This window comes from Tinamus guttatus, unplaced genomic scaffold (genome assembly GCF_059628265.1).
Source record: "Tinamus guttatus ecotype Peru unplaced genomic scaffold, ASM5962826v1 Tinamus_guttatus_pri_ptg000080l, whole genome shotgun sequence".
In the NCBI taxonomy this organism is placed as follows: Eukaryota; Metazoa; Chordata; class Aves; order Tinamiformes; family Tinamidae; genus Tinamus; species Tinamus guttatus.
The window spans coordinates 2,280,724-2,299,726 of NW_028288614.1; the positions used below are offsets into that span (position 1 = coordinate 2,280,724).

The following is a 19,003-nucleotide window of genomic DNA, read 5'->3' on the forward strand; positions in this document are numbered from 1 at the left end:
TTGCTGTAGTTAAAATAATTCTCACAACTAGGGCTCTGAGCAGCATCGGTGCCAAAGCTCTTCGGAGCATGAAGCGGACACTTCCCGGGTGTCTCGGGAAGCATCTTTTGCAATTCCTAAAGAAAACATTCTCCCAAAGCAACTATATGTTCAAGCCTCTCCGAAATCAGTGCTGTTAGATGCTCAGGAAAAGGTTGGCCTCTCAATTTCCTTAACTGGCCTTTGAGCTGGTTTAACTAGGAGCAGAATGTTTTGGTTTTGTGCTTCAGATCAACAGGGCGATGATGTGGCCTGAGGGCTGGGTCTAGGGGATGTGTGGGGCGGCAGAAGGGGCAAAATGTGTCACGGGTTAAAGCCGGGCTCCTGTTAGGCTGAGTATCTCCAGGCATATGTCAGAAAACATGGATGCATTAGGAAAACGTCACTGATCCTTGGGAACAGATGGGAAGAAACTAATTCATCCAGAAAATAGAACAAGGCGTATTCAGTTTCTTCTCAGTGCCACTAAGCCACTGCAATTCATCAGAAGGACTTATCTGTCCTAACAACGCGGCTCACATCCCTTTCCAAATCAGACTTGCATATGTGACATTTTTTCCAGCTAAAGAACGCATCAGGAGTTTTCCATTTTTAATTACCATGCTTTCCTGTTTTTTTTTTTTCCTTTGACTGACACTATCTTACAAAAGAAAGAAACTCTCCCATAAAAAAAGAGCTCGGAATTCAACTCCCAAATCTCACAGGGAAATTATATGGGGCTCCCTCAAGGCAGAAAGCGGCTTCTCAAGAGACTGAATCACTGACTTAACGTTCCTTTTTGTCAAAGAAGAAGAGGGAAACCCCTTGGTTATTTTTATAGTGACTTTTTCCCCCTTCTTTTAAAGCAAGCAGTCTGATTTTCTTTCTTTTTATTTTCTAAGAGGCAATCATGTTTGAGTCTCATCAATTTTTCAATACATCACCTATCTGTTGTCTTTTGACTGCTTTTGGCTTTAGCTACAATTTCATAAATTGATATAAAGCAGGTCTGAGATAGCAAAACAGGGAAATCTCTGCTGCTTCTTTCAAGAAGGGAGAAGTGTGAAGCAAAAAATCTCCTCATCCCGATGAAGATAAGACAGAGAGGCATGAGGGAGACCACTCCAGAGACAGGTAGAGAGAAAAGAAGATGTTTTATTTTTGCTTTGTTACTATGAGGCAGAAATTATTCACTGGCACCGGTGAGCTTGGAAAACTCAAGCTGGCTTTCCTGCTGCCTAAGCATGGAGGGCCATGGTCACCTTCAGCCTTTCTTCTCCACACCCTCCCCTTGCTATTAGCCCTTCCAAGGCTCGGCAGCCTCATGTAGACACAAAACAGACACCAACTTCTGTCACTGCTGAAAGTCTTTCACAGGAGGACAGGATGGTTGGGGAGCCTAATTCTGCAAAAGCTGCTTGGGCATTTTGGTCAACACCACTGGGCATGCATGCGAGCTCATGCAGGGCAGGGGATTACCAATGCTCCCCCAGAATGAAATGCAAGCACTGAGGTTGTCACCTACTGAAGTGCAGTTCAAGTTGGAAAAGATTAGGTGGGATTTGTCCAAGATTGCAAGTGCATATGAGACTAAAAGGCAGAGTAAATGTAAAGGAGATAATAGGTAAAAGTACTCTTCTCTCCATGTGGATAACATCATGGCATCACTATATTTTAGTCTTGGCAAAGGAAAATGCACAAGTATTTCTGTTCTTCTGGCTACCAGTCATTCCAGGAAGGGGTGCTGAGCAGACTCCTTGAGCTGGAGGTGCACTTCATGTGCCATTGATAACTTAGCTGACCCGTGTGCTCCTAACGCAGCAACTGCCACGTTGCCTGTGATGTGGTTTTTTGGTTCTTATATTACTATATACACAGGAAGGTCCATCTCCATGTGAGGAAGAACTTCTTTCCTGTGAGGGTGACAGAGCCCTGGGACAGGCTGCCCAGAGAGGTTGTGGAGTCTCCTTCTCTGGAGATCTTCCAAACCCACCTGGATGTCACCCTGTGCCACGTGCTCTGGGTGTTTCTGCTGGAGCAGGGGGGTTGGACTAGATGATCTCTAGAGGTCCCTTCCAACCTCAACCATTCTGGGATTCTGTGAGTGTGATACAGCCAAGCATCAGCATCCTGCTGTCCCTCTCATGGTTACTTAAATATCTTATGTCACCTCCCAGTACAGCATTGGGTTGGAGGCTGAAGTGACATTGAAGTGAATGGTGTCAGCCCTTCATGTTGGAAAACGGCTATTAAAAACAAAACCAATTGGAAGATCTTGATCAGGGCCACGCCAGCAGTCAAGCTCCATCACAAAGGACTCCAGCAGGCTAGGGCAGATAGATGCACGTGATGGAACAGGCCGGTGAAAGACGACTAGTCAGTAGGAACTGAGTTGCTTTTAATAGTACGTGCCTCTTCCTCCCCCTGAATAGCAGCAGACCAGCTCCAGGCTGGCATGGCAGTGGATAAGAGGACATTCCGGAGCCTGCGGGCTGATCCCCGCATTGCTGGCGAGGCCGGGCAGCAGTTCCTGCAAGGAGCAGCCGCTCCGGGATTGCGGCCGCGCGGGCAGGGCGGCGCGAGGCCCAAGGAAGGAGGAGCCGGCGGGACGAGCAGCTCGCTGGGGGCCACCCCAGGAACGGGCCCAACGGGATGCGCCGCGGCACCGGCCGGGCAGCACTCGGCAAGAGGAGGCAGCCGGGCCACAAGTGACCAGATGGAAGGTGAAACAGAATCCCAGAATGGCTGAGGTTTGAAGGGACCTCTAGAGATCATCTAGTCCAACCCCCCTGCTCCAGCAGGGTCACCTAGAGCACGTGGCACAGGGTGGCATCCAGGCGGGTTTGGAAGATCTCCAGAGAAGGAGACTCCACAACCTCTCTGGGCAGCCTGTTCCACCAGGTTAGGCAAACACAGAACTCCCTCTCACGCTGGCTGGGCTCTCCTAACTGTCCAACTGGTCACGATACCCAATAATTCCCCCAGTCACTCTTGAATGAACCATCTTCAGAGGCCCAGAAGTCCACTGCTTTCAGCTGAAAATGCTGTATTTTGTTTTGCTGCATTTGAGAAATGGAGGAGTAGGCCCCACCTGCAATGATGGTTCAGTTCTCAGCACTGCATTTACCAGGAAAATGTTAATGAAATGAAGAGTTCACCAGAATGTGCCAATAACAGAGAAGCAAGAGGTGAGGGGCAGGATATGTGATAAACAAATACAAAAAAAGTGACTTTGCTGAAAAATGGGCAGACTGCAGGGGGAGCATCAAGGAGAAGTCATTTTTGATGAAGAATACGGCATATGTGGAGAAGAAATGGAGGCAAAGGAAAGAAAAAATCGAGTTGAACACCGAAAAATCTTGAGAACTATGGAAAAACATTGATGAAAGAGAGGAACACTTGCTGCTTTAACACTTTTAAGGGACAGCTGGCTAAATGCATGGCACAGGCGCAGAGCTGTCTGTCTTGCGGAGATGGACAAGCCAAGATGTACATCTGACTTCCCTTGTAAAGTCCAAAAATAAATTCATGGGAATGACTGTGCATTCTAAGTATATAAGCCATATAACACTGTGGTAGAAGCACACAAACTCTGCTAAAATTATTTTCCAGGTATTTCTTACATGCACCTCCTGCTGAGGTTGGGCACATCACTGAGCACTTTGTCCTTTCAGACTGTTGTATGAAACAACAAAAACCTCAGGGCCTGTCCTGAGATGTGTAACGGACCTTGGGGCTGAAGCCTGGCTTGCCCTGCACCCTGCACTGTCTTGTCGAGTTTTTAAAAACACTGAAAATGATCCTGGAGGGCAAGGATGCCATGCACAAGATGCCTCTCTTAGGCAGCTCATCTGCTCTTTTTGAGGCCCAAATGTGCCTGGCATCACCTTATTTAACACTTGGAGCCCTCCTGAGAAAGGGAAGGCGAGGAAGAAGCCAAACTTACCCTATGCTTGTGCTCTTCTAGGGCCATCAGCAGCTTCCCTTGCCAGCCCTACACAGATTGGCATCATGATGGGTTGTCTTCCCTCAACTTTTTGTGCTTTCAGGAGCATAAAGGAGGCAAGACCCTGGTCCAAAGGCTGGTCATGCCACTGCTCCCCATCCATTTCTCATGGCTGCCTGTCTGCTCTCCTTTGTGGGAAGGATTCAGTCCATATGGCAGTGTAGGGCCACACAGCAGGTAAAAATGGACAGTGGACTTGTGCTCTAAGGGAATTCTTACTTGTCTGTCCTGGTGATCTCACAAGGATTGAGAAAACCTCCTGAAACCTACAAACTCCACAGTTCCCTCCATAGGTAAATGGCATGGTAAGGAATTAAGATTTTGTATTAGAAACCAGAAAGGCCCATAGATCTTTGACCTCCTTGACCCTAGTTCTCACCAGATTTTAAAATTTAGTAATAGCGATGAATAAATATAATTCGTTCTTCTGACAAGCCACAGAGACGAATAATCATAACTTGTTCTTCTTGCAAACCAGAAACACTAATCAAAATTTGTAATTCCGCAAGTGCAGACGCTGACTGTTCCAAGCAGCAAAAATAAAAAAAGGAAGTATATTTTAGTGGCCTGACTTTGGCTTGTCTATGGCCATCTTATTAAGTAGGCAAACCTTAGGAGGCTGGGCATGGAATACATTTTTAGCAGAGCTATATAGGACTTAATTAACAAGGGGCAGCAGGCACTGCAGGTATGTGGGCTAGGTTCATTTGCTGTGGTAGGACCAGAGCAACAAATTTCCTACAGCTAGGAACACAAGCAGGGGACATGGGTTTCCCAACCACGTGCAGTATGAAGGTCCTGGGAGGCTTCATTACCTCCCTAATATCAAGCTGTGGGCTTGGCTGCTGCAAGAGCATCTGCCAGCTCCAAAAACGGGGTATAGAGAGTGTGGTGAAAGATGGGGAAGTGAGGGAAAAAAACAGCTCCTCTCCGAACATGTGTGTGCAATCAAACTCCTCTCCTGCCCAAAGGCTACTACTGCAGCCGTGTGCAACGTGTCGGGGGCCCTAGTTTCATCCTACTGCACAGGAATCCACATCCAACACCTTACGGCAGGTTGTGGCTTAAGAATAAATAGAGGCTGAGGCTGCTGCTGCTTCTTACAAGCAATCCAAGCGGAGCAGAGGCTGGGCTCCTGGAAGCGCTGTCGCTCCCCACCTCCTCTCTGTTCTGCACGGGCAGGATTTCAGCTCCCAGCTGGTTTCAGCAGGGCTCTGCTTGGCCTAAAAAGGCCCCTTCCCTTTCCACAGTGGGTGCCGGTGCTGGCTGGGCTGGGGCTCTGGGCCACGCGTGTGCCAGGCTGCAGGCTACGGGCACTGGGAAACACCACAGGGACTTGAAGCTGCTCTAAAACCCTCCAGACGCCTGGGACCTTGTCCATACCTGCATCTACTGCTGAGTGCTTGAGCATGCTCGAGGTGTTTTTAAATAATCCATTATCCTTTTGGAGGTAAACAGGTTTCATTGATCTCTGGAGTGACCTTAAACAACAGAACTCGCTGTCAGATGTCTCAGTTTACTTAGCTCAGAGGGACAGCTGAAGAATTCACAAATACTCACAAAAAATGCCTTAGGGCTGTCAACAGCACCCCAGGAATGATCGTATCAGAGTTCAGCTCATCTCCATTTTATAAAAAGCACTCCAAGACTCCCTCCTACTCCCTCTTTGTTTTAAATGAAGGTTGACTCTACTGCACTTGGAATATCATTCCGTTCTTGGGGTATATCGTAGAAATACAGATGATGCTGTGGTTCTTCCGGAGTTGCAGAAATAAAAGTACATTTCCAGTATTCTCACAGCCTTTTAGTGAAGATCAAGGATCGCATCACTTCAGTCTCCCAGACATTCTCCGCTGGGGTGCAATTTTTCAGGCTTTGTGTTATTTTGCTTTATTTGCAAACAAAGTGGCGTTATTTATTTCCTAACAAATCCACCCGAGAACTCAGTATTTCATCATATATTTTATGCTTTCAGCTTAACTAATTAACTTTGTTTACCCCCAAACCCCTACCAATGCTATCTTTTAACTGCACCCGTTGCCCTTCATGTAATTTTGTTAGGAAATGGTACATGTCTATTTCAACAAGGGATGATGAACCCATCTCTGGATGGTTAGGATGATTTTTCCAAGCACGCCTGGTGTTGATGCCTGCTAGACAGTATAATAAGCCCAGGGAATGAATTCTTAGCTCCTGTGGCACTCACACTAGTTCGGTAAGGGAAAGGAGAACCTCTTTGCATAATGCATTCATTTTTTGCAATATGCTCTGCGTACAGGAAAACCTCACACTGTCAGTCAGCGGATTAAATGAACAGCAGCAGCTGGAGCCCATGTGATGGAAAAAGCCGGGAAATAGGTTTGTTTGCCCTGCTGTATTACATAAACATGACTTTTTCTGGTTAACGCCCTCCCGCTGGGCGCTTCATGCTGCATCATATGCATGTCATGTTATGTTAGGCTGGACACAAACAGCAGCCAGGGACTAGGAAAGCAGCCACGCTGCCTTCGCAGGGGAAGCCAGGGCCGTGTGGGCCTCCTCGGGACCATTTCCAACCCCAAGAAGAGATGTGGAATAACTGTAGCAAGCTAAAACGAAAGGACAGCTTATTCCAGCCCCTAGGATACACTCTCACCTGGAACCACGTCGCTCTCGTCCCATAGTTCGTGTCTTGCTCCTCGTACTCACCCTACCAGGATGAATATCGCAACTACACAGTTTTTAAACAAGTCACCTCGGACCTTATCCTTCCGTCCTTCCTTCCTTCTCCACCCTCTTGCACTGAGCATGGGGACAGCAGTGACTTTGTGAGGCTGAACTTCTCGCCCCACTTCCCAATGGCCTGAAGACCTCGGGGAGCAAGAGAGCAGATAGGTCGTGACCTGCTAAGCACTACGGCAAGTTCTGAGGGGAGTCTGCACCTCCTCAGTGCTGCTGCTTGGGAGAACTTGCGCTCCTGTCTTGCTCTTTATTCTGTAAAACGCAAAGGGAGCCCTGGGGCATCATAAACATGACTAATAAAGGCGGTTTTAATAATCCACCTGTCTCGGGGATTGCAGGCTGTGAAGCGCGCGTGACTTTGAACGCCACCGATAAATCCCAGTTACGAGTGACCTCCCCATCCCCCAGGACAGGCGGCACTTTAACAAACACTCGCCTAATAATCCATTAAGTGACTGGGGTTGTTTTAAGCACGAAGCAACACATGACGCGAGAACCAAGTTTCACTGCACTTTGTGATTTTTTGGATCTAAAATTACTAGTTGTCCATGTCTAATAACTGCTTTCCTTTCTCCTCTACTTTGAACTCCTCACTTGTAGCTGATAACTAGCTCTATTAATGAGTGACAATTGCCTCCAGTAGCAAATCCAGATAATTGCCTCTATGGTTTAATACACCCTGTCTTCCTGCCAATCTGCCACCAACGGCTCCCCCTCGCCGACTCATCCGCTTTCCACGGAGGCCCTAAAACACCTGGAGCGCAGAGAGCTGGGTCACGATGCGGGCCGCCGCCGCGCGCGCCTTACCGATCATGGGCGACTCTATGAAGCTCCAGGCGTTGGTCTGCGGCACGTAGGACTGCAGGACGCCCGCGGCGCGGCCGGCTTCGTTGACGCCGCCGAAGACGTAGATCTTGCCGCCGCAGACGGTGGCGGCGGCCGAGTGCACGGCCTTGGGCAGCGGAGCGATGGTCTCCCACTGGTTCGTGATCGTGTCGTACCTGCGGCGGCAGCGACCACAGTGAGCTGGGCCACGCGGAAACGGCGGGGCAGGACAGACAGACAGGCAGCCGCGGGTGACGGGGAGGCCGTTTGACAGGCAGAAAGGTGCACATGTATCTTCTGCCGTCACACCAATGCAAGCACTTGGTAAACACTGTCATTAATGCCTTTTCTGAGCCTTTAAAGCCTCAGTAAAAGCCCAGAGAAAGCTAGTGCCGTTCTCCGTGTATGCCTCTCAAATCCCATTATAGCCCAAGCTAAAGAAACGTAGGACATCTTTGTCGAGATGTCTTCCACTAATTAATTTCTATTAATGAGTATACAATGAGATTATTCTTGCAAATCAGCGCAGCGATATCCAATAGCAACCGCAGGCAGGCAACTGTTAATGCACTTCAGCTGCTCGGCTGCTGGAACACGTCTCACCTGCCACATAACCAACCCCATAGCTCTTTTCACTCCCCCTACCCGACCAGCGACGCACATTTTGTGCTAGAGTAAGTTGCTTCCATCTAATTTCCTTTGTGCAAAGCAAGCTACTGCACTCCGCTGCAAACTGCTGCAAATGCTAATGCTGGAATAAGATTTCACCATTGCATCCAGATTTGACATGAAGCAAATAGAAAAGAGTACTCATTAAACTGCTAAATTGGTTTTAAGGTCATCAGTATCTGATTTAATTAAGCCATTGACCATAAGGGATGTGCAGTTAATAATCCATGGATGAAGACTCATTTTAGACAATGTCACAAGTACAGATGTCATTTTTTTTTTGTTAAAGATAATGTGGCAGGGATCCAAATAGCTGCTCTAAAATGAGTCTTGGAGACAGTGGAAAGGGATATGAGTTTTAGGCTTCAATATTTCCATGTAATGGCACAGTCAGTCAAATGAGAGTTTCCTGGGTAGCGATTATTCAGGATTGTTGACTGCAAGAAGAGAAGCCCTCATCACCCACTCAGGGCTTTTGCTCTTGATATTAGTGATATGCAACATGCAAACATTAAATGAATCTGTGTCCACGAATCCATCAGTAACAAGTGATTTACTGACTGGGGAATCTCCTTCTGTAACATCTCTCAAATTCCCCATGCCCAGACTTGAGGAAAATAAACGGGATAAAAGATGGAAATGATGGAGGTGGCACAAAATAAAATGCTTCACGAAAAATGCATTAATAACTTTTCAAGTACTATAACTGTAAATAATTAATAAGCCCATAAAAATGAAGGAAAAGTACAAGGGAGGTGAATTTTAACTAACAAAATGAGCAAAAGTCCCTTAAAATGAGCACAGACAACAGCTATTTACAATGTTCTAAATTAGCTATTGAGATATTAAATTCACCTACAATAAAGCGATCAAAGTGGTGAAATATAACAAGCTTAAACAATATGGAACACAGTAAGGGGCCCACCTATGTTGGGTAATTTTTAAAGTTTGACACTGAAAAGATGACGGCAGATTCATGTTTGGCTACATAAAGAGCTCTTAAATGTAAGGCACCATATGCTGGATCTCTTGTATTTGCCCACAACGCTCGTGGCACTCCCATCCTAGCAGATATGCAAAAATGTCACATAATATGAACAGCTTCATACACTGCTGTTGGGTTACGCTTTGCTAACACACCTATTTATTTCAGTTATTTTGGGCTTGGTAACTTATTGTTGATGTTGATTTGTTTTATTATTGAATGAAAAAAAATGATTAAGAAATGGGTTATAATTCATTCAAAATCAGTCAAAGAAACAGAAATTTGAGGAAGATAGATACTGGTTTAGTAATTCCTCAACTTCCAGGATATTACAGCAGCTGACTTGCTGGTCTTTCTAATGTGCTTTCAGGAGAAGGAAGGGTTACAGCTTCTAAATCTGTTGTGGGTTGTGTGAGGGTGAGGACAATGTTGTCCAGGAATGTTGGAGAAAGATTCTAATTATAAATAGTTCCTTTTCTGGATGAATTTCACAGTTGGGATCCCAGGCTCTCTGTACCCAGTTTTTCCCCCACCTTGGCTGCTCTGTTTATGTTCTTGCAATGACAGAATTGGCCTTTTTGCCTCTTGCTCTTCTGTCCCTGCCATGGGGAACCAAAAATGACCAGTTTCACCTTATCCACTGAGAGCCAAAGGCTGCAAATCTACAGGATGCAGGTGCACACGGGGCAGCTTAAGGCACGTGTACTTGTCTTGAGCACCCTTTGGTTTCAAAAAATCTTCTCTGAGCCATTAAGCAGATGGAAACCATTCCTTGTCCACCTAACACGGGCATCTAGCTTGGATTTTGGATAGGCCCAGTAAAGCAATCCTCTTAACCAAGTGTCTGAATTCTCCTTGGGGTTGAAGATAAGACATAGGTGCCTTTAAGGCCTCCTGATACCTAATTTCCCTCCATCCATCAAGTCCTTCAATCCCTTCGAGTTTGTTCCTCTGGTTCATTACCTCCTTGTAAAACTGTACAGCTGATTTCTTGTCTCATTTTTGTTTAGCTTCAGCTCCCACCCACTGGATAGCAAATTTTTTTCCTGTTAAATTATAAAGTTGTCTGCTATCAAATCTCTCTCCTCCACGTACAGACCTGCAGAAAATAATAAAGTCGCCTCTTAACCTTCTATGGGATAAACTAAGTAGTCTAAGCTTCTTAAGTCTCCCACTGCAAGGCAGGTTTCCATCATTTTGGTTTATCTCAACTCAGCTCGTAATGTGTTCACACAGGGATTTGCACCAGATTAACTAAATTGGTTCAAAAATGAATGAAGTGGAGCCTTCCTAACCTTGCAGGGTAGGAAATGATGGCAACTGCCTCCCCTCTCCAGCCCCCCGGCCTTTCCATTTGTCACGTCAGGGCTGGAGATGCCTCAGCCCCACGGCCACCAGCGCGAGGAGGATCTTCTGCCACCGTTAACACCCAGCTCTACCCTGGGGCCAGCACGGAGGGGACTGATTTGAAAAACTAATCATTTTGATCTCTTCCTATTAGTCAAGCTTTGCATTTGATTTCCCTGTTTGAAGCCGTGGACGGACACTTAATGGGAGCTGGCTTCAATCCAAGCAAAGGTTTTTCTTCCCTCTCCTCCACGGCTCCCTCCGGCTCTGCTGCATCCACGAGGCCTTTCGTCTGCGGAGCTTCAAGGACGTCTCCCGGGGACGTGCCGGGCTGGCTCTGCAGTGATGGGTCGAGCCCATGTTCACACAAGGCCCTCGCACGTTGGCCCGTGCTCTGGGATCAGTCCCTGTGGCCCTGCAAGGCTCCCCCTTTCATCACATGTGGGACCCGGGTGTCCCTCCCTGTCCTGTCACCGTGCGAGGCCATGGGGATGTCACCTGTCCCCATACAGTGGCTGTGATCTGGTTTGGGTGCTATTTAGACACTGAAGGGCCTGCAAGTGCTCTGAAAATCCAGCCTGGGGTGGAGGAGAGCGCACTCAAAAATCCCCTTTCCAAAGGATTACGTCTACGGGCACGACCTCCTCTGGCTTCACTTTGTTTAGCGCCCACTTTCTCATTCTTTGGCTACGACCCCAATGGCTACAGCAGAAACACTCTTCACGTCACGCTGTGTCATTTGCTTCTCTGCCTTGTTCACTTTTGAGCTCTTTAAATGCCTGAAAACACTACTACTCCCCTCAGTGCAGCCTCTGAATTTATCTCCTTCCACATTAGGGAGCCTCACAAGTATCTTCATTTATTCACACTTAGAAAATCCTTGCATCGTGGTCAGTATCTTACAGCCAACCACCTTCCGGTTCCTTATATATTATTTAATCCTGTTTGCAGGAAATCTACTATTTAAAATAAAGCTGTACGGAGTCATATTGATCTGCTCTGCAGATGATTCACATGATGTTTAAAATCATATTACGGATTACTGGGTTTTGCCTTTTTTATTTTCTTCTGACTCTTCTGAGGAGCTTAATAAACTATTCTTGGACAAGGCTATATATTTAATTTTCTTAAGCCATCAATAAAACAGTAGGTTCTGAAGCAGTTTATAAAGCCTATAAAGCTTACTTTTACATTTCTTTTTTTTTTTTTTTTCCCGAATGCCTTCCCAGCACACGCTGCCAGCTGAAGTAATCTCCCAATTTTAAGACAACCCTATTGTAGAAGTGCTGTCAGGTCAAGGGGATTCATCTCCCTCTGTCCTTCAGACAGATAATAACCACAAAGCGCCCACATTTCCACACTTTCAGGCACATATATTCACTTGTCAGCCTATGCGGTCTCTCCGGCTCTCAAATTGCATATATTACGAGGCCCATCCATTATCTAAAACCCTGGTTCCTTGATCCACTTCATTTCCCCGCCTCCCCACTCCACTCCTATCTCAGGAGGAGACGCAGAGTGTAACTCGCTCTCGCCTCGTACCTAATGACTCGCTTCTTGTCACACAGCAACTTGCCAGAGGGGCTTGATCGAGAGCTGCCGCCGCTCCGTTATTTCCCTAAATATTCATTCCAACAACATAACTCTCCTCAGATGCAGACCCGCGTATATGCATGAGAATGGACTTATAACTCAGCCCGCCTGGCACTCCACATTGCTTTAACCCGAGGAATGAATGACTCCTACCTGTCTGTTTGTTATAGCCCCGTAATATTCGCTGTCAAAATAGAGTTTTACTGTCTCTTTGTCGCCAAATGGCAGATAAAGGGTAAAAAATCTCAATTCCACTGAAGTTGATGGGAAAACATCTACTGAATTAGGTGGGATTCTTGTGGAGGCAGCACCCTTGAGGAGCAATGACGCAACCGAAAGCCCAAACGATGGAGCACGGAGCTAATCCCATAAATTATTAGAAATCCAGTGGTTCCTATTTGCTTTAATGCTTTCTAATAGTGCAGCAGATGTATTAGGTGCAGTCAGGTAATGGCAGGTAGAGCTAAGACAGCCTGACATTATCTGTTCAGCAAAAAGCCGCAACAAAAACATCTTTGTCACATTTTCGCCATTTAGGATGAAATATTCCAAAAACTCTAGTAAAAACAAGAGGGGAACAAGAAAAAAAATGGGAGAAAATAGGAGAAATCTTCCATGCCTTCGAAGACTTCCTGTGGTGAGAGACTGCAGCCTCCATGCTCTGGGCCTGCACATCGGTGGGAAGTGAGATACTGTCTCATCCCAAACTACTGCACAATATTCAAATAGAAATGCACGGCCTGAACGACCTGGGCGGTCTAATTGGGAAATACTTTAGCTTGACAAAGTGCAAATTTGCCCAGCACAGCTCAGAAAGTTACCTTTCTCCCACCTGCCTTTCTAAGAGCAGAGTCTGAAACACCCTTCCCAAAGCACGTGCAGCCTAAGCACTGACACATTTTACCTCTGCAGTTCCCCACTGTCATCTTAATAGGAGCAACAGACAAGAAAACATCCCAAAGAATCTCTCTTGCTTCTTGGCATGACCCATTTCGCAGTTTTTCCATTGCTGCGTCTCATGAGCCACTTCGTAGACCTGAGCAGGTTAATTATAACCATGGTTTTAACAAATCCCCACAACGAGATGTCCTTATTGTGGCAGAGAGAGCGTGTGCTGGCAAGATAGGCAAGAAGTCTACCAGTCACCCTCCAAAAAGTCGCTTGGTGGGCTTGATAAAATGAAGTGTTACTGGCCACTCTAGCCAGCTCAAGCAGCTCACTGGGGCTCCGGATGCTTTGGTGAAGAGAGAAGGTGAGAATGGGAGCAGAGGAAGAAATGAGGACTCCAAGAATAAATAAAAAGAAATCATTTCATAAAAATGGTGAGATTTTCCCCAAAGTGAGTCCCTTGCTGCTCAGTATTTGTGTGTAAGTTCTTACTTGATAAATGCTGCATAAATGGAACATAAAAGTCGCAAAGCCAAAATCCAGGGATGATGGAATGAAGGCATCATCAACCCTACCTTTTTGCAAAAATGCTTTGTTTTTTTTTGCAGGCCTTTCATAATTCTATATTGCTTTTGGATTCCCCGTTTAAGGCAACTTTTACTGAGAACTGCCTGCTTCAAAATCTTCCTGAGGAAGTCAGCAATTAAAACTCACAATAAGAAAAAAATCCTCACATTTTTGTCTGCCAGATTCACTAAAAGAAAAAAAAAAATGTCACAAAAATGTATCACTAATCTATTGTCACAATACTTCTATAAGTGTTTGGGTAAGGTTAGGATTGTATTTATCTTTTTGGAAGGGAATATTTTTTATATTCCATTTCAAAGTGGTTTCTATTTTTTTAATGAAAACATTGATAAGCACATAAAATATTATAGCCTTCACTGAATGTTATGGTTGACATAAAATGAGTTGGTTTTGGAATTCTTTTTTGTGAAATGTTTCTTTTGTATTTTTGTTCCTTCCTTAAGTTAAATTTGAGAATGGCTTCTCTTTTTTTTTCATTATTTGGAGCTCTTTTTGAAATGAAAAATTTCCATTCTCTCCCGTCTCTATTCAGCCCCTGTCAGCCTGGAATTCAAAACTGTTTCCATGTCTCGGTGTGAGCTTGGCAGGTCCCAGTGCCAGGGTAAGAGCTGCCTTGCAGCCAGGCACTTCACCGAGCGAGTACCTGGGAGAAACCTGCTTTGCTGTTGCTCTTCTTGGTTAAAAAGGAAAGAAAAACAACAGCAACAACAAAATCAACACAAATTTGTGGTTGGTGAAGACTCTCATCAGTTTTGTTTATCTGTTCTGTAACCTGCATGACGGATCCGAAGAAGCTGAATTTCTCTCCTCCCTCTCCTGAGCAAACCACCAAGCAAACTGGCAGCTTTCTGCTTCCGTTTTGAAGCAACGCTTTCCACCGACGCTTTCAAAGAAATCTAATCCTGCATATTTCCCTTCCTTTGTGGTTTTACAAGCTGATTCTAACACCCGCACCACATTCCACTTGACATTTAAAAGCACCAGTGTCCATTAAGAGGGCGTGAAGGCCAAGCCCCAGCACACGGCTGGATTTTGTCGCTACCTTTCCACGTGGTCAACGTTGCCGGCCACGCCGACGCCGCCGATGGTGTAGATCTTCCCGTCGTACACCAGGCTGTTGTGTCGACACCTGGGCACTGTCATGCGGGACACGAGGTTCCAGTTGTCGAGCAGGGACATGTAGCACCAGACGTCGGCGAGCGTGACCCCCGACTCCATGCCACCTGCAGCGGAGCGGGCACGGAAAGGGGGAGAAGAAGCAGGTGAGGTCTGGGAAGCAGAGCAGCTCTGCGCGTGGCGAGCACAGCCAGTTACAAAGCACAAACTCTTCCAATGACATTTGACTAATTAAAATAAATCACCCTCAATACGGAGCATCTGTTCCGATGATGCATAACTGTGTCACTTATTCCTGCCTCCCAAAGGCCTCTTTTTTTTTCTTTTTTCTTTTTTTAAACAAGATAACACAAGGAAATCAAGATGTCAGACTAAGAGGGACATGTATAGGAGGGGACAGACCCTTTCGAATGCTCATAAATAACCTCCAGTCTATTAAATTACCGCAGCACGTGCTAGAAGGCAGAGCCCATCTTGGCTTGCGAGATCAGTCCAGCCTGAATCTCGAAAGCTCAGTGCAGTGATGGATTGAAACTGCATGTACATGGGTAGAATAAAGCAAGTGCTTGGATTGCAGGTTTAGCTCCTAATTTGCAGGGTTGAATTCCTTATGTCTTTTGATTTGCTGATAAAAGGAAGAAGCAGCTGTAGAGCTCCTGTAAAAGCATTTAAGATGCTCAAGTAAAACATTTACACTGGGCATTTTTGTGTGTCTGACTGAAACCTCCAGCATAGCTGCTTGGTGGGTGTCTTATAGTCCTCGTTCTGGAGCCCAAAAAGGTGAAGTAATTTATCTGAGGCCACACAAGGAGTCACGGTTGAGCCAAGAGAAACCAGTCTCGGTTCTGTGCTCTAATGACAAAACCAGGCTTTCTCTTCAGAATTTTGCAGTTGTTTCAGTTCATTCCCACTTTTGTTCATCCCCCGTCTCTTTTTTTGTTTGTTTGTTTCTCTTTTTTTTTTCTTTCTTTCTTTTCTGTGTCACAAAAGTTTAAGGAAAGCAAAACATCCATTGATACCCTGCTAGTCTTCCGGTGAACTCGCAGGACCTCCAGCTCCCATGTTCTAGCACCCAGCACCAAAGCTTCCTCATCCAGGGGAAATCAGAGTAAAGAGCTGACATCATAAGTTTTGCATTTGTGATTCCCTTGGTTTTCGCTAGCAGGTCAGGCAGAGTCCAGAATGGTTTTTCATATTGGGAAGGGCCTCAGCTAAGAATAACTAAAAGTCAGCATCTCACCCAAGGCTCGCGGAAGACCTTTGCTCCAGGAGAAAAACGATGATGGGGAAAAACACCACAAAATAATTTTGACGTGATCCTTAGGGCCTCTACGCTGTGTTAGTGGGATTTAGCACCACGGGACACATTCCCTGGCCACATCCTTGTCCAGACATGTCTGTCCACCCCATGCTGACTCCTCTTCCATCCCAAACCTCTCCCCAGAGCATCCTCATGCTGCCTGGTGAGAATCTGCTCCTCTCCCTCCAGCCAAGGAGGTACCACAAGACTGCAAATCCGCAGACGCTTTCATCCCACCGGCACAAGCCGTAGGCAGCTACTTTGGTCGTTAAAGCCTTTTTTAAGGAGCGTGGTCTCACTTTCATTGCAACTAAGAAGATTATAGGGCTAGTGACTACTGTCAAAAGAGAGGTTTCAACAACAAGCACAAAACGTGAACGCTCTTGTAAGCAAATACCGTAAGTGCAGGTCACATATTCAGCAGTTCAGCCTGCCTGTCTCAAATCCCATAACCCACCATTTAGACTCAACTGCAGCCAATATCTTAAATTGTGTTACTATGGCAGTGAAACCTCTTTGCATGCCTGGCGGTTGTCAGACCTATTTTCCCAAAACGGCTGCTTTGCGAGAGCGCAACGGCCGCAGAGACATGGGGAAGGCTGAAACCAGGGAAACCCTTCTACCCTTTTTTTTTTTTTTAAGGAAATTGGGGGTGTATTTTTTCCGTGCCCTGCCTTGGCTCGCAGCTCAAGGTGGAAACCTCATGCTTTGCTGCATACCTGAGAGATAGATGTTGTCTCCGGCGCTGACCACGCTGAAAAACTCCCGGTCGTAGAAGGGCAGGCTGGCCAGCGGGTACCACTTGTTGTTCTGGGGGTTTAGGCAGGTGACTGCCGTTAAGGCGCGCTGGTTCATGCCGATCATCTGGCGGCCGCCCACGAGGACGATCACCTCGGCCACCCCTAGGATTCAAGCAAAGTGACGGCCAAAAGAAGTGACGCCGTTCAGGCAAAAAGCAAAGCACACTGAGGGCAAAGCAGTTGTGACGAGTGGCATAAAAATGTGGCTTGGGCTCTGCAACCCAAGCAGGAAGGGTGGGAAAAGTGAGCATGTGGGAGGGAGGTGAGCAGGGTTGAGGAGCATCATAGCGAGGGTCCCAGGGATAACTTGGGAAGGAGGGTGCTCTGTGGGCTAAAATGAGTTGAGGGAAAATAAAGTAAAAAGCTTTTTCTATGTAAAAGTGTTTTTGACTTCAATAGGCTTTGTGGGTGAAGCCCTGAAGTGCTGAATTCTTGCTCTGCTGATGAAAATGGGAATTTTGCTAGGGATTTGGAGAGCACTAGGATATCCAGGGAAAGCCTGCACCTCCACCCGAAAAAGGTATTTCCCCAGCTAATATCTGGAGGAGATTTGGGCCACGGCTGCGTTTCCGCCTCCTTATTTTTCCTCTCTCCCCTGCTAAGAGGTGTTTCCCCCAGGGATTTCCTCTCCGGAGCTGCCCGGCGGGCAGGGCGCAGCCTGGCGTGCGCAGGGCCTCTGCGTGTGGTGACGAGCGTGGCGTGGCCGCTTCCCGCTATGGCACGGCCGCTTCCCACCATGGCGCGGCCGCTTCCCACCATGACGCGGCCGCTTCCCGCTATGGCACGGCCGCTTCCCGCCATGGCACGGCCACTTCCCACCATGGCACAGTCGCTTCCCGCCATGACGCGGTCGCTTCCCGCCATGGCGCGGCCGCTTCCCGCCATGACGCGGTCGCTTCCCACCATGGCGCGGCCGCTTCCCGCCACGACGCGGTCGCTTCCCGCCACGGCACGGCCGCTTCCCACCATGGCGCGGCCGCTTCCCACCATGACGTGGTTGCTTCCCGCCACGGCGCGGCCGCTTCCCGCCATGACGCGGCCGCTTCCCGCCATGGCGCGGCCGCTTCCCGCCGCGGCGTCCCCACCTGCGGAGAGCCGGGGCCGCGTGCGCGGTGTCTGCATCTCCTGGCGCGCGTGCGGCAGCATGTGGTAGCGCTTGGCCTCGTTGACCAGGTCGCGGCAGGCCTCCGACGACTTGATGAGCTCCTCGTTGTCCACCACGTTGAGCAGGTAGCTGGGGTGGATGAAGGGGAGCCGCACGACCGCCAGCAGCTCCGCCGCGTACTGCGCACAGCGCGGGCGGAAAACACGGGGACGTGGCGGGGAGAAGGGGGAAAAAAGGAAAAAAAATCCGTTAATGCATTTAGTAAATGCAAACTGACATGTGTATATGCACCATGCTGTCTTTCTGCAGAGCGTGTGTAACCCCAACGGCTCAAGAAGACACAAGAGGCTTGCACGAATTAGTGGCTTTTTCCACCCGGCCTAGAGCTCGGGGTGAATTTCGTTTTGCCCTTGCAGATTAAGAACAGCCAAGCGATTTAGGCAATTAGCCCCCTTTCTCTTTGTGACTTCCCCATACGATGGCTCCCCCTCTCCATTACCCAGGATTGTATTAAATGTCCTGTTACTGTTATCCTTTCTGCCCAAGACTGAAATAAGCACAGCAAAGCGTTTCAGTCTTGTGAAAGACTGTGGGTTGCGCATCCTTTTCTTTCCCTCCTTCCTTATGCAGCTAAGAAATGTCTACCAGAGCTACAGCCATTGCTGGTTTCTATCTGTTTTCCTTTTTTTTTTTTTTTTTTTTTTTTTTTGCATTCTTGGCATTGCATTTATTACCCGTAACTCTGGGTACATCTTCTTCTCACTTCAATATCGTATTAAAAATAATTTTTGCTACTCTCAAATCTCTTCTCCATTAAAACTGGCGTTCTCTAGAAGGGCTCCTGCCTAGGCTTGGGCTGTAGAAGTTAGTTTTAAAAGGAAATAATTTTACTGCTGCAGAGTCAAACTTCCTGCTCCTTATATATTATACTGGAAAGCTCTCAAGATTTTTAGCATTTTTGAAGCAATGCCTGGAGTGGTTAGAAAAAAGATACGTTTCCCCTCTGTGTTGTAACTCATCTGTCTCAGCTCTTCCTTACAAA

The 19,003-nt window shown here is 47.1% G+C and overlaps 1 protein-coding gene across 1 annotated transcript in view; it reads right to left on the reverse strand.

Moving 5' to 3' along the window:
• Window positions 1–19,003, reverse strand: part of KLHL29 (kelch like family member 29) — a 316,093-nt gene that overhangs the window by 9,906 nt on the left and 287,184 nt on the right. The window contains exons 9-12 of the mRNA XM_088520134.1: window positions 17,942–18,140; window positions 16,776–16,958; window positions 14,683–14,863; window positions 7,553–7,746 (exon numbers count right to left, since the gene is read on the reverse strand). Coding sequence (XP_088376260.1) covers window positions 7,553–7,746; window positions 14,683–14,863; window positions 16,776–16,958; window positions 17,942–18,140 — 757 coding nt within the window. The remainder of the gene's footprint in view (window positions 1–7,552; window positions 7,747–14,682; window positions 14,864–16,775; window positions 16,959–17,941; window positions 18,141–19,003) is intronic.